We start from the raw sequence: 22,927 nt of genomic DNA on the forward strand, positions 1-22,927 counted from the left end.
AAACTTTTCGTTGAGGGATAAAAAAGTAAATGGATCCATCTCCATCAATACTTGCATAAGTCAAAATTTTAGTGTTAGGATAATGGTATTTCCTAGAATTGCCTTCATTTGAATCCAAGTGTTAGGACTAATTTCCCTTCCTGAGGCAATATGAGTGATGTCTGTTTGGTAAATAAAGGGTGTCACTGTGTCTAAGACAGTCCAGGTAAGTTCTGAGGCTTCATTTGCATGGATGCCCTCATCCTACTTGGGGCAGTGAGTGAGGAGGTGTTCTCAGCACCCCCTGGGTCCCGGGGTTTGACTGTGACAATACCAGCAGGTGTGGTGCCCCCCCACACACTGCTTGTCTGGGGAAGATCAAGGCAGGGCAGGGGGCTCCCCCCAAGCCAAAGAGGGGGTGTGAGCTGCGGGTGAGATCCTTAGGCAGGTGAGAAGAAACTGCCACTTCATGAACACTTCCCAAGTTCCTCCAGGAAGGGTTTCCCTCCAGCTTTAGTTGGGGACTTTGAAAAGCTGGGTGGATCAGTAGCTCTCGGGCACAGCCAAGGGGTCACTTCCTGCCAGGGTTTCCCTACTCTCCACACGTAGGGTAGGTCACCTCAGAACCTACCACTAGCCCTGCAACAGAAGAGGAAGAAGGTCTCCCATAGAATCTGCAACCACAGACTCCGGGGATGTCTGCTGGGACAGAATCCAGTCCAGCTCAGTGGTGCGTCCAGCGTGGTCTGAGACACGAGGTGCTGTGTTTCGTTGGTTGGCCTGGGTGTCCTCTGTCACCTCCACTAAGACTTCATCTCCACAAGCTTGGAGTTTTTGTTCTTGTGTTCAGAACAGGGCCCAGTGTGGAGTAGATGCTCAATAAACATGTGCTAAATGAACCAGAGATGGAAGGAAGGAAGGAAGGAAGGAAGGAAGGAAGGAAGGAAGGAAGGAAGGAAGGAAGGAAGGAAGGAGAGAACACGATACAGAAAGCAGCCTTGTGCTTTCTGAACATGCTTTACTGTCCCTGGACTCCTTCCATTCTTGCCTTCACCAACAAATGTACCTAAATCAATTTGTATTTGGGTTTTTTTTGTTGTTGTTGTTGTTTTTTTTTCTGTGGGCACCAAGTAGGTCACATAACTATGATGTTTGAGGTTTCAAAGAAAAAATGAAAGTCCATGTTGACAATAGTTTAAGACTGCAAGACAAGGCAAGAGATGCCTTCGCAAGGCATCTAACACCCATGAAATGGAAGAGAAGCTTCATGTAATGACCTGCTGTAAGATGGCCATGACTTTGCATGACTCTACATGGAAGGAGTTGGCCAACCCAAGGCTCAAGCTTGAGGGTGAGTAGGAGGTGTCTGGCATCTTTTTTCTCCATATTCTGGGCTCTGCAAACCAAGACTGCATCTGTAGAATGCCCTGCAACTATAGGCGGCCTGATTTTTACACAGTCATGAAACACAAGCACAAGAAGCAAGATTCCCTTCTAGCCCGTCCCAAATGTGGCTTCTACAATCTTCTCAAAATGAGGGAAGTAGTACTGCCCCCTTACCACTTCACAGCTGCTTAAGAATTTAGGAGTTTTCTAGATGCAAGCTGTGGTTGTCTGAGGGTTGTAAGATTATGGGGGAATTTTTTCTCTTCTTATTTTTCTATATTCTAGATTCACGATAATGAGCAAATACTGTTATTTGGGCCAGGATGAAGACAGCAATAAAGGCTTGCATGTGTTTTTGTTCTGTTGTAAGTTAGCCCACATAGTAGGGCCAACCAAGGCAAAAGTTGCTGTTGTCTAGAACAGAAGTCAGGCTGGAAGCAAAATGCATGTGCTTTTTAACTGCCTTTCTCTTGCCTTTGATACTAGTATACCTGTGGACATTAAGGAACCTGGTTTGTATTTTGGTTGCTGGAAAGCTGATTTAGAATATGAGTAGGATTTTTTACTACACACGGATAGACTGACTTCCCACGGTCACAACACGCTCTATCTTAATTTCCTGGACTCATCCTTTTGCCCTAGACCTATAATTTTGTATCTAATATTTTGTACCATGTATTCTTTTTTAATTTATGAATCTTTACAATAAAAAACATGTATATGGAACAAACAGCCATACAATGTATTTGTTATTCTAAGCTGCCTTAGAATTCTAGAGAATGAGGTACAGCATTAATCTTTTTTATTATTATTATCAAGAAGTAGGATTCAACTGATGTTTCATAGGCATTGCCCCAAGCTAAGCCAGTGTGTTGACCCAGGTGATTGGCATTATTACATCACAGGCCAACTTCTTCTGGAAGTCTCAACTTTGGCATAAGTCTTTTCAAGGGGAATGTGTACCCAGAAAAAATTGTGTGTGGAGAGGAAGGAATTAAATGAAGAAGGTTGCTGTTGCTGGTAATGCTTCCTCTTTACTACTGTGAGACAATGGAAAATAGATGTCCATCTCTGCCCCTGGCTCCTGGCATACAGTTTCCGAAGCCCTTGTAATTTCCTGGGTGATGGGAGTGTCTTTTGTTCTAATGAGGTGATGCTGAGTGGGTTCCTGGATGGCTCCTGGATGAGAGCTGGTCACTGGAAAGAACAAGCTGTGATTAGAAGCTTGGAAGTTTCTCGTAAGAAAGGTGAAGGGCTGGGCAGCCCGGGTGGCTCAGCGGTTTAGTGTCGCCTTCGGCCCAGGGTGTGATCCTGGAGACCCAGGATCGAGTCTCATGTCAGGCTCCCTGCATGGAGCCTGCTTCTCCCTCTTCCTGTGTCTCTGCCTCTCTCTCTGTGTGTCTCTCATGAATAAATAAATAAAATCTTAAAAAAAAAAAAAAGGCGAAGGGCTGAAAATAAAGTTAATGATTCACCATGCCTACATGACGAGGCCTCCATAAAACATGGAAGGACCTTGAGGGCATTATGCCAAGGGAAATAAGTCAGAGAAAGATGAACACCATATGATCTCACTAATATGTGGGATCTAAAAAAAGAAAACTAAACTCGTAGATACAGAGAACAGATTGGTGGTTGCCAGATGTGGGGGTGAGAGGCAAAATGGGTGAAGATGGTCAAAAGGCACAAACTACCAGCTTTAAAATAAATAAGTCTTTTTTAAAAAAAATTTTTATTTATTTATTCATGAGAGACATATACATAGAGAGAGGCAGAGACACAGGCAGAGGGAGAAGCAGGCTCCATGCAGGGAGCCCGACATGGGACTGGATCCTGGGTCTCCAGGATCACGCCCTGGGCCAAAGGTGGCGCTAAACCGCTGAGCCACCTGGGCTGCCCTAAAATAAATAAGTCTTAAGGATGTAATGCACAGCATGGTGACAATGGTTAACAGTACTGTACATTTGAAAGTTGCTGAGAGAGTGGATCTTAAAAGTTCTCATCACAAGAAAAAAATTATAACTTTGCATGGTGATGTTATAATTTAACTGGATTTATTGTGGAGATCATTTCTCATTTTTTTAAAGATTTTATTTATTTATTCATGAGAGACACACAGAGAGAGAGAAAGGCAGAGACACAGGCAGAGGGAGAAGCAGGTTCCATGCAGGGAGCCCGACATGGGACTTGATCCCGCGTCTTCAGGATCAGGCCCTGGGCTGAAGGCAGTGCTAAACTGCTGAGCCACCAGGGCTTCCCCATTTCTCATTTTTTAAAGGATTTTATTTATTATTTGAGAGAGAGAGCAGAACATGGAGGGGCAGAGGGAGAGGGAGAAGCGGACTCCCTAGGGAGCCTGGGACCCTATGATTGTGATATGAACCAAAGGTAGATGTTTAATTGACTGAGCCACCCAGGTGCTGCGATCAATTCTCGTTTATATACAGACATTGAATCATCATGTTGTACACCTGAAACTAATATAATGTTACATGTCAATTATATCTCAATTTAAAAAAAAAAAAAAGGAAGTTGCAAAGACAGAAAGAGATTGGAGAAAAAGAGAGAACTTGTTTTCAAAACCTCTGTTTGAATCTTTTTTTCCCCAAACATGTGTTTTCATTTCATTATTGTTATTCTTTGTGTTTGTAAAACATGTATTTGAGCCTCTTGTCAAATGTATACTCTAGGAGAATAATGGTTTTCCTCTGTGTGTGTGTGTGTGTGTGTGTGTGTGTGTGTTTTGAGGGGGTGTTGTAATTCATATGTCAAATCCCTAACCTTTGTCGTGATAGTGTTTGGAAATGGAGTCTTTGGGAGGTAATTAGGTTAGTTGAGGTCATAAAGATGGGCCTTTATGATAGGATTGGTGGCCTTCCTGAAAGCCAACCACATCAGCACCCTGACCTTGGGCTTCTAGCCCCAAATAAAGTAAACTTTATTTTGTGAGAAAATATTTCTGCTGTTTACACCATACAGTGTATGGTATTTTGTTATGGCACCCTGAGCTAAGACACGGGGTCCTGATCTCTGGCTACATCAAGGTGTAAAACAGAGCTCATAAAACAAAGGTTTTCGAAACTGAAGTGAAGAGTCACAGGGCTTCCATCTGGTGGATGCTCCTCTCATTTCAGGGAGATTGTTTAGGAAACAGCAATAGTCACATTTCGAAAAGTCTGTGTTTGGATTATAGCAACCTAATCCCCCTGCGTGAATGAAGTCCCGGGTAGTGAGGTTCCTGTTTTACATCACTGACCCGTCACCAGTTGACATTTCTGGTGGTGGAGCCATGCTGCCATACTGCAAGGTACAATTCCAGCCACAAGTCAAGAAACTGGATGCTCTAACTCACTTGAGAAGCCTTCCTGGAGGCAGATGGATGATGTCTCCAGGGCTTTGTGAAGATTCACATTTAGGTTTTGAAAGCAAGGGGAATAATAACGAACGAGGTAAGAAGTATATCTGAAAGGATAGTCGAACAATGTGTTTGCATGGGAAGAGAGAATAAATGTGTTTAGGTTTTAGGATATGTAGCATAAAATTATCTTGATCATATGGTTTCCCTCATGAAAAATTGAAGAATTGGGGTCTGAGGGGAACTCCTGGTGGTTCTTGCAGGTGAACGCTTCCATGGCTTCTGACCCAGAGAAGGGGTATAGTGGAAGAAAGCTCGGCTCAGGCCAAGTGGCTGTAAGGGAGGCTGGGAATTGGCATCTCTCTGGAAGGGGGAGTATTCATAAGGCTGAATATCACCCAGATATGCCAAGGGTGTTCAAAAGGTACAGTCAGAAAACAAGATAAGCATACGGTGGTTATGAGGATGGAGGGAGGACATAGGGTAGGGTCTCAATAAACAGTGACTATTCTTATCGGAAGGTGTGGGCAATGCTCCCAGTTTGCTGCTGGTGACTCATCAGATGCCCCATCCAACACCTCCTGGCTACAGTCAGCTTATTTATAGCAGCCACCTCCCAGCCTGAGCCTTTTCAAAACTCTTATGTGCAATCTGCCAAGTTTTGCGCAGAAGTCTAGAGGACCCAGATGACAAAGTTAAACACAGAAGGATAATGATACAATCTTAATCCTTCCTGGAAATGGATCAGTTTGAGCTTCTCTAAATTACAAAACTGGAGAGGCCTCATTACACAAATTGTGCCCAGAGAACCTATGAAGAAATCTGAGCCCCACCCCTTCCAGTTCATGTTGGCAGCTTCCTGAAGCCCTGGGCACTTACCCTGGAGGTGTCGAGGCTTTTCCAGGAGACTCGCCAGGATCAGGAATATTAAAGCGTCAGCATGCACCTAATTATAGGCATCCCAAATGTAGTGATCCGAAGGGGCATATGCAGCCCGATGTTTATGGCAGCAATGTCCACGATAATCAAACTATGGAAAGAGCCCAGATGTCCATCAACAGATGCACGGATAAAGAAGATGTGAGATATATATATATATGATGTGAGATATATATATAGGAATACTACTCAGCCATCAAAAAACCCGCAACATCTTGCCATTTGCAATGATGTGGATGGAACTAGAAGATATTATGCTAAGCAAAATAAGTCAATCCGAGAAAGACAATTATCACATTATCTCATTCATATGTGGAATCTAAGAAACAAAACAGAGGATCATAGGGGAAGGGAGGGAAAAATAAAACAAGATGAAATCAGAGAGAGACAAACCATAAGAGACTCTTGTGTTTGTTTGTTTTTAAAGATTTTATTTACTTATTCATGAGAGATACAGAAAGGCAAAGACGCAGACAGAGGGAGAAGCAGGCTCCCTGTGGGAAGCCCAATGTGGGACTCGATCCCCGGACCCCGGGATCATGACCTGAGCCAAAGGCAGATGCTCAACCACTGAATCACCAAGGCACCCCTCTTTTTAATTTTTTAAGATTTTATTTATTCATTTGAAACAGAGAGACAGAGAACATGAGCAGCGGGGGAGAGGTAGAGGGAGAGGGAGAAGCAGACTCCTGCTGAGCAGGGAGCCCGACATGGGGCTCCATCCCAGGACCCTGAGATCATGACCTGAGCTGAAGGCAGATGCTTGACCAACTGAGCCACCCAGATGCCCTAAACCATAAGAGACTCTTAATCATAGCAAACGACTGAGGGTTTCTGGAGGAGGGGTGGGTAGGGGTATGGGGTAACTGGGTGATAGGCATTAAGGACACATGGTGTAATGAGCGCTGGGTGTTGTAAGCAACTGATAAATTTCTGAACTCTACCTCTGAAACTAATAATACACTATATGTTGATTAATTACATTTAAATAATTAATAAATATAGACATATCTTCACTTTTCAAAAAGGTTAAAAGGACCAATAAAATGTCCTCCTCTCTCTGCCTAGTCTCTCCTCTGTGCCAAATTTCTAGATACTACCCATCCCCCTGTTTCACAGAGGAATAGAATGCATAATGTCGTACTTTGTGATACTCTTGTCACTCTTGTGATACCTTGAAGGAGGTAAAAGAGAAAGAGAGTGTATATTTTTGTAATGAGGTTTTATGGGGCCCCACGGGAAGGGGGGGACCAGAAATGCAAATCTGCAGGAAGATGCAAGGGGGCCCCACAACAGACATGATGAGAAGACAGGCCCCAGGCTCCAGTGAATTTGTCCTTTTTGTTGTATGCCAATCCCTGGGCTCTTGCTATTGGCCTTTCTCAGGATGGAGGACTCCAAGTGACAAATCAAGGCTCCACTTAGCATTGCTCAGGGCCTATTCTGGGCTCAGAGCTCTTGCTACTCTGTTTGAATCTATGGAGGACACTCACCCACCTGCACTTTGGAGGTAACCGTCTCAGTCAAGGCTGATTCCAGGAGGTGGTCAAGGAGGGCAACGAACTCTAAAGCAGAGACTGAGCTTTAGAATATAGGGTGTGGGTGGGGGAGGAGGTGAGAGGTGAAGGAAGTGGGGCAGATACCATCAGAAGAGGAGTGCGCAGGGACCCTCAGGAAGTTCATCATCAGAGATGCGCTGATGGACTAGTGGGTCTTGTCAAGGAGTCACAGAAAGTATGATCCATCAGGTAGAGGCAGGCCTAGTGATGAGGAGACTGACATGGCAGGGTGAGAAGTTTGGCGTGAGGTGCAAGGGACCTTGTAGCCAAGAGCCCACCCCACCACTCGTTGGCTGTGCAATTTGGGGGTATGATCAGTCATGTTTGGGTCAGAGAAGCAGAACCCCTGGGTGGGGGGGGGCAGGGGTGTGATAAGAGTTGGACCCTGGGTGATTGCAGGAGTTGGCTACCCAGTCTGTATGGGACGATTTTTCCTGTATCTGAGGCTGGATCCCGCAGCTCTCAGGGCAGGCAGTGGGGAAGAGAAGGTTGGAGATCGCAAGGACAAGCAGGAAGCTAAGGCTGAGCTGGAACCACTGTTGGTTTCTCACCATCTCCAACCTCCAACACAGATGACAGCACAAGGGTCCTGCAGGAAAAGCTTTGTCATGGAGCTAACGCACTCCTGGCCCAGGAGACAGGGAGGTTGGTTGTACAGAGGATTCAGCAGGAGCTGGAGGGGCCTGGTCCTCGCTGTCCAGGATGCCAGCAGATAAGCCACAGTGCTAGGAATGGCAACAATGTCCCGTGCCCTGCCCCAACCTCCTGAGAGTGAAGGAATATGGTTTCACTTCTAAATATTGTACAAAAACATCCTTCCCTGCCCATGCTAACTCGAAACTCTGCAAGAAGGGGAATTCTAGGAAATGCAGTTACAGCTTAGCTACGTTGACACAGTACAAACCCACCATAGGGTAAGTTACTTCGTTCTTGGGGCCTCAGTCTCCTCATCTGTGAATTGGGAGTCATAATCCCCCTACCTGAGAGGACTGAGTGATATAACACATGGAAAACCTCCCCCGGCCAACAACCAATATTGGCTTCTTTCTGCCATCCCCCCTGAGGGAGATGAGGGGAGCACCTCCAGATTACTAGTGTAAGGAAAAGATTTCAGGAAGATTAACTGGTTAGAAGATAGCAAATTAATGGAAAGGGAAGGAGGAATTTGGGTTTGGTAAGGCTGAAGTTTATATAAGATTATTAATTTTTTTTAAATCCTTTTTTTTTTTTATTCAGAGAGAGAGAGAGAGAGAGAGAGGCAGAGACACAGGCAGAGGGAGAAGCAGGCTCCATGCAGGGAGCCCGATGTGGGACTCGATCCTGGGTCTCCAGGATCACACCCTGGGCTGCAGGCGGCACTAAACCACTGCGCCACCGGGACTGCCCCAAGATTATTAATTTTTATATAATTTATATTTATATATTTATATGCTATTTATATAATCATCTCTATATTAATGTATTATTTATATCAATTATTGTTAACCATGTAATATTATTTTTTTTAAGATTTCATTTATTTATTCATGAGAGACACAGAGAGAGACAGAGACATAGGCAGAGGGAGAAGTAGGCTCCCTGCAAGGAGCCAGATGGGGAACTTGATCCCAGGATCCTGGGATCATGCCCTGAGCCAGAGACAGACACTCAACCAATTAACCACCCAGGTGTCCTATAATTATATGATATTATTAAATAATACACAACTGGGGCACCTGGGTGGCTCAGTTGGTTAAGCACTTGCCTCAGCTCAGGTCATGACCTTGGGGTCCTGGGATGGAGCCCTGTTTCTGGTTCCCTGCTGAGCAAGGAGTTGGCTTCTCTCTCCCTCCGTCCCTCCTCCTCCCCGTGTGGGCATGCACTCTCCCTCTCTCTCAAATAAATAAGTAAAAAAATCTAAAAATAATAATAATACACAGCTAAGAATATATAATTAGGTACAAAATCATTTATTCACAATGAGAAAATAAATCACAAGTTATCAATTTTTTAAAGCTTCCAAATACCACTAACATTGCAAAATGCAGAAAAATAAAATACCTGTATTAATTGTCTGACTCTGGAATACGTACATCTTTGTGTCATCTTCGTCTCTGCAAATGACGACCTTCTGAAACATGCTCTGTATACAGAATAGAAAGTCGATTCAGTCTTTCCTCGAGAATGATGTATCAAAGTGTTCATTACTGATACTTTAGAAGGGTTCCTTTTGACTTGACCATTTGTTGGTGATACACAGTATTAAGACACTTCTCAAGAAATGCCACAGCCACCCCCCCCAGCACCACCCTCCATGAGAAGTGAGTTAAAAGAGAAGTCAGAGAGGGAAGAGACAGAGGTCCTAACAACTGTGGTTAGAATCTCTTACTTTGCAGATTTTGGAGAAGCATATGACAATGCAAACTCTGTGCCAGCAGCCCCTTGGAGGTTGGGCAAGCGTGTGTGTGTGGGGGCGGGGGGGTGGCTGGGAGGCTAAGCTTTTGGTAGTTTCACAGTAAATCTGCCTCCAAAAGGGAGAAGCTGCAGAAGGGAACCCACGTCGGTGTTATATGCAATAACCAAGGAGTTGCATGATGCCAGGCGGCTATACATGGGACCAGACAAAGGGTAGTGGATGCTTAGACATCTTTCCCAAGAAATGCAACAGGATTGGCTTCTTGTTCTCTTTAGGTGTAGGATCTCTGCGGAAGTCAGAGTCATCTAGCGATGACCTCAAAAGTAAAAGTCTTCCAGCCAGGAGGAACGCGGAAAGGAGAATTGGCCTTTCCATGGTGATCAAGCATTCTTGGCATTTACTTGCTTTGGGGATATTGTGTGCGTAAAATAACAACAGAATGCCAGGCTCAACAGCACTGGATATGTTCCTTTTAGTATCTTGTCACGGACTTCTGTAAGGAAAAAGTAAACCCTCCACATTTTAGTAGGGAAGAGCTCTGGAAGGAGATTCTCCAGCTGGGAAGAAACAAGTATTCTGTGGAGTTTTACTGCCTTCCCCGCGCCCCCATCGAAAACCATTGTCCTTTCCTCTGAGAACCCTACACCAGCGCTCTCTGGCATGGGCTGAGATGGATGCTCGGCTGTCTTTTCCTTTAACATGATTTTTTTTTCTTGACTATGAAAGTAAAATATGCCCTTTGAGGGGAAAAACGTTTAAGAAAAGAAAACTGTTACCATTCATAATCCCATTACCTACTTTATGTGAGTATGGAGGCATGTTTCCTCCAATCATTCTCAATGTGCGAGGATTCTGGCTTACATACTGCCTTTTCCACTTAGCATATAAACTTATCTCTGTGTCTCAAAAAACTCACTCAAAGCATCATTCAGATAACCGCTAGATATTTTATCACCTTTTTTTTTTTTTTACAACAGTGACCAATTTCAAGAGTTCTACCAAAAAAAAAAAAAACAAAAAAGCAAGATGTTGGGGGCGCCTGGGGGGCTCAGTCTCTACAGCTGGAGACTTGTGATCTCTGTGTTTTAAGTTCTAGCACCATGTTAGGTACAGATTACTTAAAAATTAAAAAAATCTTTTAAGGGGCACCTGAGTGGCTCAGTGGTTGAGCGTCTGCCTTTGGCTCAGGGCGTGATGCCAGGGTCCCAACGTCCTGGGATCGAGTCCCACATCGGGCTTCCCACAGGAAGCCTGCTTCTCCCTCTGCCTATGTCTCTGCCTCTCTTTCTATGTCTCTCATGAATAAATAAAATCTTAAAAAAAAAAAAAACATCTTTTAAGTAAATGAAATAAAATGTAAGAAGTCCAAAAGTAAAGCCCTATGTTGCCAAATACTTTGTTGGCAAGTAGCCCAGCAGACTCCTAAGTGGGCCTTGGTTACTGTTTTTAAATTTTTTTTTAAGATTATTTATTTATTTATTCATGAGAGATGTAGAGAGACAGAGGCAGAGGGAGAAGCAGGCTCCCTGTCAGGAGCCCAATGCACGGGACCCCTGGGACCATGGCCAACCAACGGGGGCCAAAGGCAGACACTCAACCACTGAGCAACCCAGGCACCCAACGTTCTTCAATTCTTGATGTCCTCCATTCATTTCCTTCTTTGCGCCTTTCCTCCCCTGCTCAGCTGGGTTTACGGCCCATCTTGGGGGAACCTAGAAGACCCAGATCCTTGCAGCTGGTATCAAACTGGAGCTTGGCCCAGGCTGGGAGAGTAGGCCTCGCCCCAGCCCCACGGCCCCTCACCCCACCCCACTCCCCCAGCTCCTGAGGTCACTTCCTCATTCACTTCGCAGCCCAGACCAGGGCCAAACCCACAGGCCACCCAGAAATGTGGGACGTTTCTCTCTTTTCCCTCCGCCTTGCTCTGTGCCCCCCGCCCCGTTCCCCAGAGCCCCACACCTGCCTTCACCCGGGCCGTTTCTAACCTCTGCACCCTTAACCCTGTTTCCAAAAAGGGGTTAAAAGCTTAGTGTGCACTTGAGAGGCTACGAAAGCAAAGTTTAAGCCAAGGGAGGACCTGTGTGACCCCCACGCATCTGGGAGCAGCAGGGGAAGGGGGGATGATGGGGCGCGGGTGGGGGAGGGCGCGGAGGCGAGGCTCGGCACGAGGCCCACCGCGAGCCTTGGGGTTGGGGGTGGGGGAGGGGGGAGGGGGAGGGGGAGGGGGGCTCTTCCCGCAGGGGCCGCAAGCCCCGGGCGGTGGGTTCGGCGGGGGCCCCGGTCTGCCCCCGGGGCTGTGCCGGGCCCGGGCGGCCCGCTCCGCGCCCGCTCGGGGAGGCCCGGGCCTGGGCCGCGGGGAGAGTCGGCGCCCACCGCGCGGGTCGGGCCGCCAGGAAAGTCCCGCGGCCGCGGGGCGGGGCGGGGCCGCCGGGAGGGGCCGGGAGGGGCCGGGAGGGGCGCGGCGGCCGAGCCGGGCCGTCCCGCCGCCGCCGCCGCCGCCGCCGCCCGGGAAGGGGCGGGCCCCGCTCTCCCTGCGCTCGCCATGGCCGCCGGGGCGGACGACGTGAGGCCGCTCGGGGGACCCCGCGCCGGGGCCGGCCGCTCCCAGAGCCGCGGCCGAGCCGGCGGCGCCGCAGCCCCGGGCCATGCGGCCGCCGCCGCCGCTGCTGCTGCTGTTGTTGCTGCTCGGCGGCCGCGGCGCCGCGGCGTCCCCAGCCAGGTGAGCCGGGCCTGCCAGCCCCACCCGGCCCAGCCGCACCCGGGCCGCCCGGGGCCTCGTCGCAGCCGGTGGCCGCCCGAGGGGGCGCGGGGAGGGCCGCGGGGGCGGCTCTCGGGCGGCGCAGGTCGGGGGCGGGGATGCGGGGCGCCCGCCGCGGGTGTGGGGAGCGCGGTGAGGGCTGGACGGCGGGGAATTCCGGGCAGTGCCTGGGCGAGGAGCCCCCCCGGCCGGCCCCGGCGTCCCGGCCCCGGGTCAGCAGCCCTCCCGGGCCGGGGGCGCCCCCGCTGCCCCTGCGTGACTCGGGGCACCCTGCTTGCTGCTCGGCGGCTCCCGCCCGCGAGCCGGTGCGGCCGACGGCTCCGCAGGTCTCCGCGAGAAGCCAGGAAAGCCGGAGGCAGGCCTGGGGCAGGGGCGCCTCTGCCGGCCACGGGCTCGCCGGCCCGGCCTCAGTGCCCGCGGCCCCTGCCTGGCCTGGCGCGCCCTCCGCGGTGGCCCGAGGTAGGCGCGGGGGGCCCCGGGCTGCCTTCCTTGCGGCTGCGACAGGGGTGCGATTGATAGGGAGTGTGGGCGCCCTGATGGGGTCGGGCGGATGCGGGGCAGCGCTCGGGGCAGGACCCAGAAACGCCCCGACCCCCGGTGGCGTTGGCGGCCCAGAGTCATCGGAACCAGACTTTTGACCCCAGCTCAGCTCCCATCCAGATCGCCCCTTCCCTGGGTCAGCCTCCTCCTTACCCCCGACCACCAACTGCCCATACTTCTAAGCCAAATGTAAAAAGTTTAAGAGGACCTCAGCGAGGAAGGTGTGCGCAGGTTATCCTCTGTGTAGACATGTGTGTTTTTGGTTTGCTGCGTTCTTGCCCAGGGAGAGAGACTGTCATCGGTTGCGTAGCACTTAAATCGTGTCAAGAATTTAGATGCTTTGCTCAGGGTGTGGTTTAGGTTTGTTTCGTCTGCCAGCATCACTTAGAAAGGCTCTTAGATTCCAAATCTCCTGATGAGGGGAGCACACAGGAGGGTTTGTGCTCCTGGCCAAAGGGCTGTTTTCCTTTGAGACAGATGGATTTGAATCCTGACTTCACCCCTCCCGGCTTCAAGTCTTGGGCAGTCTCTGTTCTGCCCTCCCTGGGCCTCCTTCGCTTGCGATCCGGGGTTTGGCAAAATGTTGGTAACTGCCTGAGCTGCTGGGTGATGGGCTTGGTGGTGGTTCCATTATACTGGTGCTACTCCTCACTAGTGGTGGTCTGTGCAGCATTTGTTTGTGACTTGTCTGCCGAGAGTCTGAGGTGGAGAGAAGTATTTAGAAACTGCAATTTGACATTGCCCCAACACCGAAGGCCCTGTGTGTCTTTCTAGTAATTATCTTATAGTTTGGGTCTGTGTGATGATCAAGCCCCATGTCAGCTCCAGTGGGCGTGGAGCCAGCTTAAGTTTCCTCTCTCTCTACCTCTATCTCTCCTTCCTCTAAAAAAGAAGAAAGAAAGAAAGAAAGAAAGAAAGAAAGAAAGAAAGAAAGAAAGAAAGAAAGAAAGAAAGAAAGAAAGAAAGAAAGAAAGAAAGAAAGCTGCTCCTTCGTCATAGATCCTTTGAAAAATAGCACCATGTTATGCTAATCTCTTGTGAATATTTAAAATTCTTTTATAATAAACCATTAAAAAAACTGGGATATTTTTAAGAGAAACTCCTAGTCCAAGCACAGAGTGAAACTATTAACAATGGTTATATAGTAAATGGGTAGTAGAAAAATTTCCATGCTTTCTCATAATTTTCAAGTATCCTTCAGTAATCATGAGATTGGTTTTATGGTCAGAGGGAAAAATATGAATATCGAAAACAATTTTTTTAAAAAGAAAACTTATAGTATCTATGCCTTAGAGTTGTTATAAGGAGAACATATGTAAAATATTGGACCTGGTCTAAATTGTAGTGTACGGGAGGAAAACTTTTCCTTTTTGCCTTCTAAGTTCTGCCACTGGTCTAATAATTAAGTTGACAAGAGACAGAGTAATAGGAGGAAAACAGATTTAATTTTGTACCTACTGGAGCTTATAAAAATATGAGACTTGAAGAAGTAACCAAAATAGGCAGCTTTCCTGCCTGTTAGAGAAACAATGATTTGCGGAGATTTGACCAAACAAAGGGGTTTGAGTTGGGGTAGCAAATGAATGAAGAAGTAACAGAGGTTGTTTATAGAGCCTTGCCAGCCTTGAATTCCCTGTCTCTGAGTAAAGATGCTCTTTACCCTTCTGGTATAGGGAGGACACCTTCACAGGAGGAATTTATTTCTGGGGATAAAGAAAAGTCAGACTGTCCTTCTTGCACTGACTGTTTCTTAAGTAACTTTAATTCCAAATAATTAACATTTAAAAAAAATCAACCTGCCAAAGTGACATGTGGGGGGGCATATTTTGCTCTAAAAAAACTTTTTTAAAAGAAGATTTATTTATCTGGGAGAGAGAGTATGCAGGTGAGTGGGGGAAGGGAGAGGGAGAGAAAGAGTCTCAAGCAGACTCCCCTCTGAGGGAGGAGCCTGACACGGGGCTCAATCTTATGGCCCTGAGATTGGGACTGAGCTGGAATCAAGAGTCTGATGCTTAATTGACTGAGCCATCCAGGCACTCTTACATTAAGTGACTCTTGTTTGTCAGAGAGGGTTTTATGTACCCTCTCTGTCTTAATGTTTTTTGGCTTCTCCTCACCCACAAGGTGTTGGAGGTAAGATGTTCATTATAACGCCCCATCCATAGAAAGATCCTAAAGGGTCTTTGCATGTCAAGATTAAATGGTTGATTTTAATGTTAACTGTACTTTAAAAAATATTTTGTTTATTTATTCATGAAAGAGACAGAGAGAGAGAGGCAGAGACACAGGCAGAGGGAGAAGCAGGCTTCATGCAGGGAGCCTGATGTGGAACTCAATCCCAGGACTCTGGGATCACGACCTGAGCCGAAGGCAGTCGCTCAACTGCTGAGCCACCCAGGCATCCCTGTACTTTATTTTATTATCTGTGTGTGATGTATGGGTTTTTTAAAAAAGATTTTATTTATGAGAGAGTGAGAGAACATGAGCTGGGTGAGGGAGGAGAGGGGGAGGAGAGAGGTCAGGGTGATGCAGGGCTCAATCCAGGACCCTGAGATCATGACCTAAGCTGAAGGCAGATGCTTAACCAACTGAGCCCCCCAGGCACCCCTCTGTGTGTAATGTATGTTAACCAAAGAATCCTTTTGAGACCCAAGAAAGCCTATTCTTAAATATGACTTAAGTCTTAAATGCCTGGATCCAGGGTAGATCAGAGGTGATGGGCGGGGACAGGAAGGTGGCATGAAGGTAGCCCAGGAGGACTGTAGTTGTGAGATGCAGAGAACACTCTTCATACAGGTGATACCTGCGTTATCTCTTCTTACCATTAATGGTTTATGAGTTATTGTCCCATAGACCATGGAGAGGGAAGGGAGAGTGAAACTCTGTACATCCTACTATTATTGCGAACTTTTATTTTCTGGAGCTGGGGTGTCATTAAAGCCCTGGTGTCCACCTCCAGGGACCATATGAGTTCCTGTTGTTGTAACAAATCACCACCAACTTAGTGCCTTAAAACAACCCCAATTTATTATCTTACAGCTCTGGAGGTCAGAAGTCAGGCTCTGGGCTAAAATCGAGGTGTCGGTAGGGATGCGCTCCTTTCTGGAGGTTCTAGGGGGAGAATTGTTTCCTTGCCTTCTCCAGCTTCCAGAGAAACTCTGTTGTGATGACATTGGGTCTGCCCACATATTTCAGGAGAAGCTCTCTATTTTAAGGTCTTTTGATTAGGAACCTAAATTCCATCTACAACCTCAATTCCCCTTTACCATGTAACCTAATATATTCACAGGACACAGACATCCTTGGGGGGCTGCTCTTCTGCCTCCATCAGGGTCAGACTGTTGGATACAGTGCTCAGCATGGGGCTAGGCACCCTGTTGCTGGTCCCTGAAGGCAGGGTCTGGGTGACTGATTGCTACTTGCCATCTGCACAAGTAGCACATCCTGAGGAACCAGGTCACCCTGAAAGAGTCCCGTCTTAGAAATTTACTTAGCAGTGTCTAGTTTGCTTTTCATTTGTGGTCTTGCATTTGTCCCTCACTACAACTCCAGGAGAGATGGCACTGCTCCATAATTAAGGAGGAAACAGAGCCTTAGCTGGGGTGTTGGCAGGATCTGTGGCTGTAGGTTATAGGATCAGGATTCGAGCCTCCACCCTTTATCCAAAAGTTCTGTTCTCTTCCCACTGAGCTTATATGGACCACATTGACAGCAGGCACTATGACCCTAAATATACTGACTCTTAGGAGCCAACCAGCTAAGTCACAGTCCAGAGTGGTTCACCCACTCCCTGCAACAGCAGAGACCGGACAGATGGGAAGACTTCAGCAGAAAGACAGGAAGGAAGAAGGGAACCTAAGCTTTGCTTGATTTTTGAGTGGGTGAACATGATGCTGAGGACAAGAAATTGGTTATGTAATCTCTGGAGGAGAGCACGCTGCTGGGCTGCAGGCCAGTCCTTCCCCAGATCCTGAGTGCCTGCACTTCCCAGCGGGGGGGCTAAAACAGTCCCCAAATCCAACAATGCCCAGCCTTCCTGGAGCTCCTCGCTCTTGTACTTAGGGACACTCTTGATAAACTGCTAGCAATGAGGAGAGGCATGGATCACGAGGTGCTCACCCTGTCCTCATCCCCGTGCAGAAAACCAGTTCATTCTCTCCACCTAACAACACTGTGGGGTCTGTACTGTACCCATTTTTCAGATGAGACAGCCGAGGCACAGAGAGGTTAAACAAATTGCCCAGGGTGCCAAGGAGTGTGCAGCTTGGAACTCAGGCAGTCTCGTTCTGGAATCCTAAGCACCGTGGTGTAGACAAAGAACTCAGGTGGTAAACAAGCATCATTTGGACAAGTCAGGCAGGGACAGGGACTCCCAAGCCCTGGGCCTTTTACACCAGAAACCAGAGCAGAGACCCAAAAGGAGTAGGGGAGAGAGCCATGGCATAGCAGGAAAGAAGGTTCCAGAGAAGGAGCGGCAAGGGCAGGCCCTGGGTTTCCCAGGAACGAGGAGGGCCCCTTGGGGGTGAGGCAGCTCAAGGACAAGCCTTCTGAGAGGTGCAGAGGGCACTGTTCTGAGGCAATTGTTAACAAGTGGGCAGTCTTGGGTGTTTCATTGTGAAACCCTCGGTTTTAAGACTGGTTATCTCCTCTGAATGTGGTGAGGAGGGGATTTCAGGAAAGTCAAATGTCAGAGTAGAACCGTGGGTCACCCTCCACATCTTGGCAAAATGAAAGTTGAAGAAAGCAGAAGGCTCATCTGGAGACTCCATGTTTATGGGGAAGCCTTTTTTCTGGTCCAGCCGTCAGTTGGGGTAGAAGCCCTTCCCTCTTGCTCGGTCCTTTGGTACTTCCTTTCTTAGCTGAATATCTGGATCACGGATATGGGAGTGCCAGAAGAGATGGCTCCCCCCCCAACTCAGAGATGGGGAGATAGTGAAAGGCATTGTGACAGGCAGAGTAATGGTCCCCAAACATGTCCACATCCTAAGCCCCAGAGCCCATGGCTGTGTGACCTTACAGCGCAGATGGGACTTTGCAGATGTGACCAGGGATCCTCAGATAGTGAGATGACCCTGGATAGTAGGGCTCCGTAGGCCCACTGTGATCACAGGGGTCCTTCAGAGATGGAAGAGGAGAGTCAGACCAGAGAGGTGGCAGCGTGAATAGGCATCAGCCTATCTCTTCAACAAGTGGTGGTGGGAAAACTGGACAGCCGCATGCAGAAGAATGAAACTGGACTACTTTCTTATACCGTACACAAAAATAAGTTCAAAATGGATGAAAGACCTAAATGTGAGATAGGAAGCCATCAAAATCCTAGAGGAGAAGACAAGCATCGACCTCTTTGACCTCAACCATAGCAGCTTCTTACTGCATATATGGTAAAGGAGACAGAAGCAAACATGAGCTATGGGGACTTCATCAAGATAAAAAGCTTCTGCACAGCAAAGGAAACAGCCAACAAAACCAGAAGGCAACCTACGGAATGGGAGAAGATATTTGCAGATGACATATCTGATAAAGGGTTAGTATCCAAACTCTATAAAGAACTCACCAAACTCAACATCCAAAAAACAAATCATTCAGTTAAGGAATGGGCAGAAGGGCAGCCCCGGTGGTGCAGTGGTTTAGCGCCGCCTGCAGCCCAGGGTGTGATCCTGGAGAACCTGGATTGAGTCCCACGTCAGGCTCTCTGCATGGTGCCTGCTTCTGTCTCTGCCTCTCTCTCTCTCTCTCTCTCTCTCTCTCTCTCTGTCTCTATGAATAAATAAACAAAATCTTTTAAAAAATTAAAAAGAAAAAGAAATGGGCAGAAGACATGAATAGGCACTTTTCCAAAGAAGACATCCAGATGGCCAAAAGACACATGAAAAATGCTCAACATCACTGGTCATCAGGGAAATACAAATCAAAGCCACAGTGAGATACCACCTCACACCTGTCAGATGGCTAAAATCCACAACTCAGAAAACAACAGATGTTGGTGAGGATGCAGAGAAAGGGGAACCCTCTTACGCTGTTGGTGGAAACGCACACTGGTGCAGCCACTCTGGAGAGCAGTCCGAAGGTTCCTCAAAAGTTAAAAATGGGAGGCTCAGTCAGTTGAGCATCCAACTCTTGATTTTGGCTCAGGTTGTGATCTCAGGTCGTGAGATCAAGCCCTGCATTGAGCTCTGTGCTCTACGCAGAGTCTTGGGATTCTCTATCTCCCTCTCCCTGGAAACCCCTCCCCCTGTGCGATCTCTCTCTCTCTCTCTCTCAAATAAATAAAATCTTTTTTTTAAACTTAAAAATAGAACTACTCTATGATCCAGCAATTGCACTACTAGCTGTTTACCCAAAGGATACAAAAATACAGACTCGAAAGGGCACGTGCACCCTGATGTTTATAGCAACATTATCAACAATAATCAAAGTATGGAGAAGGCCCAAATGTCCATCGACAGGTGGATAGATAAAGAAGATGTGGTGTGTGTGTGTGTGTGTGTGTGTGTGTCTGTATGTGTCTGTGTGTATATGTAATGGAATATTGCTCCGCCATCCAAAAGAATGAAATCTTGCCATTTGCAACAATGTGGATCTAGCAAGAGTGTGTTATGCGAAGTGAATAAGTTAAAGACAAATACCATATAATTACACTCATGTGGAATTTAAGAAACAGAACAGGTTTCAGGAGGAGAAAAAGAGAAACAAACCATTAGAGACTCTTAACATTAGAACACACACTGAGGGTTGATGGAGGGGAAGTGGTGGGGGCTGGGCATTAAAGAGAGCACTTGTTGTGATGAGCACTGGGTGTTTTATGTCAGTGATGAATCACTGAATTCTCCTCCTGAAACCAGTTTTGCACTGCAAGTTAACTAACTAGAATTTAAGTGAAAATTTTAAAAGAAAGGGGCACCTGGGGGACCCTGTCGGTCAAGTGTCTGACTCTTGATTTTGGGTTCAGGTCCTGGTGATGTCAGGGTGGTTGGAATGAGCCTGTGTCTGGCTCTGCGCTCAGGGCAGAGTCCGCTTGGGTTCCTCTCTTCTCCCTCTCTGCCCCTCTCGCTCTTGCTCTCTTTCTCTCTCTAAAATAAATCGGTAAATTCTCAAAAAAATTTTTTTTAAGAAAAATAAATAAATGGATAGTCAAAAGAGAGAGAGAGAGGAGGAATCAGCCTGTTGTTGCTGAGGGAAGGAGTCAGAGCCAAAGAATGTGGGCTGCTTCTAGAAACTGGAGGACGCAAGGAGCTATTTCTCCCCCCAGAGCTTCCAGAAGGAACACAGCCTGACCAACATCCTGAGTTTAGCCCCAGTGAGACCAGTTTTGAACTCCTGACCTCCAGAACTCTACTAGAGAAATCTCATTGGTTTTAAGACACCAAACTGGTGCTACTTCATCCCAGCATTAATAGGAAACTGATACAGGAAGGAAAAGGAGGTCTCTGGGACTCTGATGGGTGCCCGGCGCTCACCAAGCCCTCGCCCCGGGGGCCCTGCACGGTGCTCCTGGCAGCAGGGCTCCAGTCCTGGGCTCTGCCCTGGGATATGCCAGGCCGCACAGCAGCCACAGCAAGCGAGGTGGGCCTGCCCTGGAGAGCAGCCCCGTTGTGGGCTGCTGCGGCCTGCCCACCGTTGGCCCTGGCTTTCGCCACGCCTGCTGTCAGTTGGCAGGAGTGTGGGGTAGCTGGTTGAAGAATGATCTGGAATGAAGGCCAGCCTGAGCTCCGAGCTGTGGAGACAGTGGGCATTCTGTAAGTAAACAAGTGGCCACAGACTCTTGGTTATGCATCCTTCCGAGGAAGAGCTGGCCAACTGGCCACCATTCTTCAAGATTGAATGCATTTACTGACAACGTGTGGTTTGAGTTTCCTGCTCTGAATTCTGGGACATGCTCTGCATGTTTTTCAAATCTTTCTTTCCACTCCCTGGGCGTTTCTCATTAATCTTTCAATCTCAGAGAAAGGTTCATCATGATTGTGTTTCCTTGCGAGAGCAAAGGCTCCTGTGCTTGCACTCCCCGGCCGAGTCCTGTGAAGTATCTGCTGCAGGGGCTGGAGCTGTGCCTTCCAGGTCACCCCAGGAAGGGGACTCTGACCTTGGCCGTGGTTCCCTGGGGTGGGTGTTACTTTGCTGTTTGTAGTCTTCAGATTTTACTGTGCCTAAGAATCAGCTGGGAAGCTTGTTGCAAATGTGGATTTCCAGGTCTGGGGGGTGTGGCCTGGGCATCTGCATTTCCAGCGCTGCCTTGGCGATTGTGATACGGGGTGGGGGTGGGGGGTCCTTGAGAAACACACAACTCTCATGGAACCCAAAGGACACGTGTCACCCTCCATGTGCCTTTGAGCTTTGCACACCTGGTTTGGGGCATGTGCATGTACCTGTGGAGGTGTATCAGACGCTCCCTTGGTATGAATGCATGTCTGGTACTAACGGAACTCTGGGGCTGATGCACGTCACGTGAGCACCGATTATCAGTGCTCACTTTTGGACCATACTGTTTTCTATCCCTTATTCCTGAAGGGGAAAGTGAGGCACAGACTCTCAAGTTAACCTGCCCACCAGTCATTAAGATAGGACAAGCATCCTGGTTGAGCCAGGCCCTGGCACCCAGGCCCTGTTCATAAGAACTGGAATCTGCAGGCAGAAAGGCAGCTCCAGGCCTCTCTTTTCTTCCACGGACTGTGTCAGTGGGGCCGTGTGTAGTCGAAGGTGGGGGTGAGGGGGACACACACGCCTAGCGATCCAGGTCATAACCATTTCTGCACTCTTACGGAAACAGAGCTGTGGGCATAGTTTGCTGACATGCACGTAAATAATTGTGATCAGATTTTCTCTTTTGACCCTCCCTTTGTCTCTCACCTCCTCCCCCTCCTCTCACTCTGCCCCTTTCAAGACTCCCTTTCCCAGCTCCCTGCTCCTCGAAACCCAAAGGTTCACCTGTACAACGCCGAGCGGGTTCTGAGCTGGGAGCCAGTGTCCCTGAGCAATGACTCGAGGCCCGTGGTCTACCAGGTGCAGTATAAATAGTAAGCCAGATCTTTCTGTTGTCATCTTTATGGGGAGTGGTGGGGGGAGCCCTGGGGTCAGCTGCTCGAGCCTGCATCCTGGCAGGACGGCCTGCAAAGCCACTGGAAGCAGGTATTCCCCCTGGTACCTGTAAACTCTCCACGGACAGAGACTTCACACCCTCCCACCCACACAGGGGCTTAGACAGCACTGGTGCCAGAGCCTCTGCTGTCTACCCACATGGCTTCTTAGTTGGGTGGGAGACTGTGCTCTCATTGGTTTCGGGAGAGGCTCGTATAAGAGGGCTTCCTGTCTTGAAAGGCCAGGAGGCACCTTTTAGCCTTCATCTTCTTCAGGTTTGAAAATCTGGTTTATTGAACCTGATGGGCCAGCTGTGGCCTACCGAAGAACATGTTCACTAAATCACTACTAATTCTCGATTTCTAAGGGGATTTTTGCATTTCGCACATTATTCTGGCCCCTCCTTCTCTCTCTCACCCCTTTTTACAGTTGATCATCATTTGGTGTGCAACAGAAACATATGGGAAGAAGAAGAAAGGCAAACTCTTAAGGCCTCAGTTGTTACGTGTTTACCTTGTTACACAGGTTAAGTTACTAAGTTAAAAATGATTGGCTAAGTCGTTTTATTTTACCAGTTAAACAAAATTTAAAGAAATGGTAATGCTCAGTGCTTGGGAGCGCATGGTTGATGGAGATGGTGCTGGATGAGGATTAGTTAACACGGCTGCGCTACAGCAGAGTCATCTGCTGTACATCCAGAGTCACAGAAATGCCCACGTCACTTTTCCCCTACGCAGGTGATACAAGCCCCCATCAGAAAAAGAGAAAAAGGGGAGGGGGCACCTGGGTGACTCAGTTGGTTAAGCATCTGACTCTTGGTTTCGGCTCAGGTCAGGACTTCCCAGTTGTGAAATTGAGCCCCATGTTAGGCTCTGTGCTCAGTGTGGTGTCTGCCTCAGGTTCTCACTCCCTCTCACCCATGTGCTCGCGCTCTCTCTCTCTCA

At 48.1% G+C, this 22,927-nt stretch overlaps 1 protein-coding gene and 1 long non-coding RNA gene across 8 annotated transcripts in view; one reads left to right on the forward strand and one right to left on the reverse strand.

The window, feature by feature from the left end:
• Positions 1-2,150: 2,150 nt before the first annotated feature.
• Positions 2,151-9,551, reverse strand: LOC102151345. Of its 3 annotated transcripts, XR_005382300.1 has the most exons (4): positions 9,259-9,551; positions 7,157-7,983; positions 5,600-5,750; positions 2,151-2,562 (listed from the first exon to the last, which is right to left on the reverse strand). It is a non-coding gene; the product is annotated as an uncharacterized LOC102151345 (long non-coding RNA). The 3 variants fall into 3 exon arrangements; XR_005382298.1 differs by lacking the exon at positions 7,157-7,983 and having other exon boundaries at positions 9,259-9,543; XR_005382299.1 differs by lacking the exon at positions 7,157-7,983 and having other exon boundaries at positions 9,291-9,542.
• IFNGR2 (interferon gamma receptor 2) overlaps positions 2,349-22,927 on the forward strand; it is a 38,771-nt gene continuing 18,192 nt past the window's right edge. Inside the window, exons 1-2 of one of the 5 annotated variants that reach the window (XM_038581382.1) lie at positions 2,349-2,385; positions 21,790-21,922. In XM_038581382.1, the coding sequence (XP_038437310.1) occupies positions 2,364-2,385; positions 21,790-21,922 (155 nt within the window). In that variant the 5' untranslated portion in view covers positions 2,349-2,363. Of the gene's footprint in view, positions 2,386-12,235; positions 12,330-20,586; positions 20,648-20,851; positions 21,012-21,787; positions 21,923-22,927 lie in introns of those variants that run through there. The other 4 variants (XM_038581380.1, XM_038581383.1, XM_038581381.1 and 1 more) reach the window with 4 other exon arrangements.

Source organism: Canis lupus, chromosome 31 (assembly GCF_011100685.1).
Source record: "Canis lupus familiaris isolate Mischka breed German Shepherd chromosome 31, alternate assembly UU_Cfam_GSD_1.0, whole genome shotgun sequence".
Classification (NCBI taxonomy): Eukaryota; Metazoa; Chordata; class Mammalia; order Carnivora; family Canidae; genus Canis; species Canis lupus.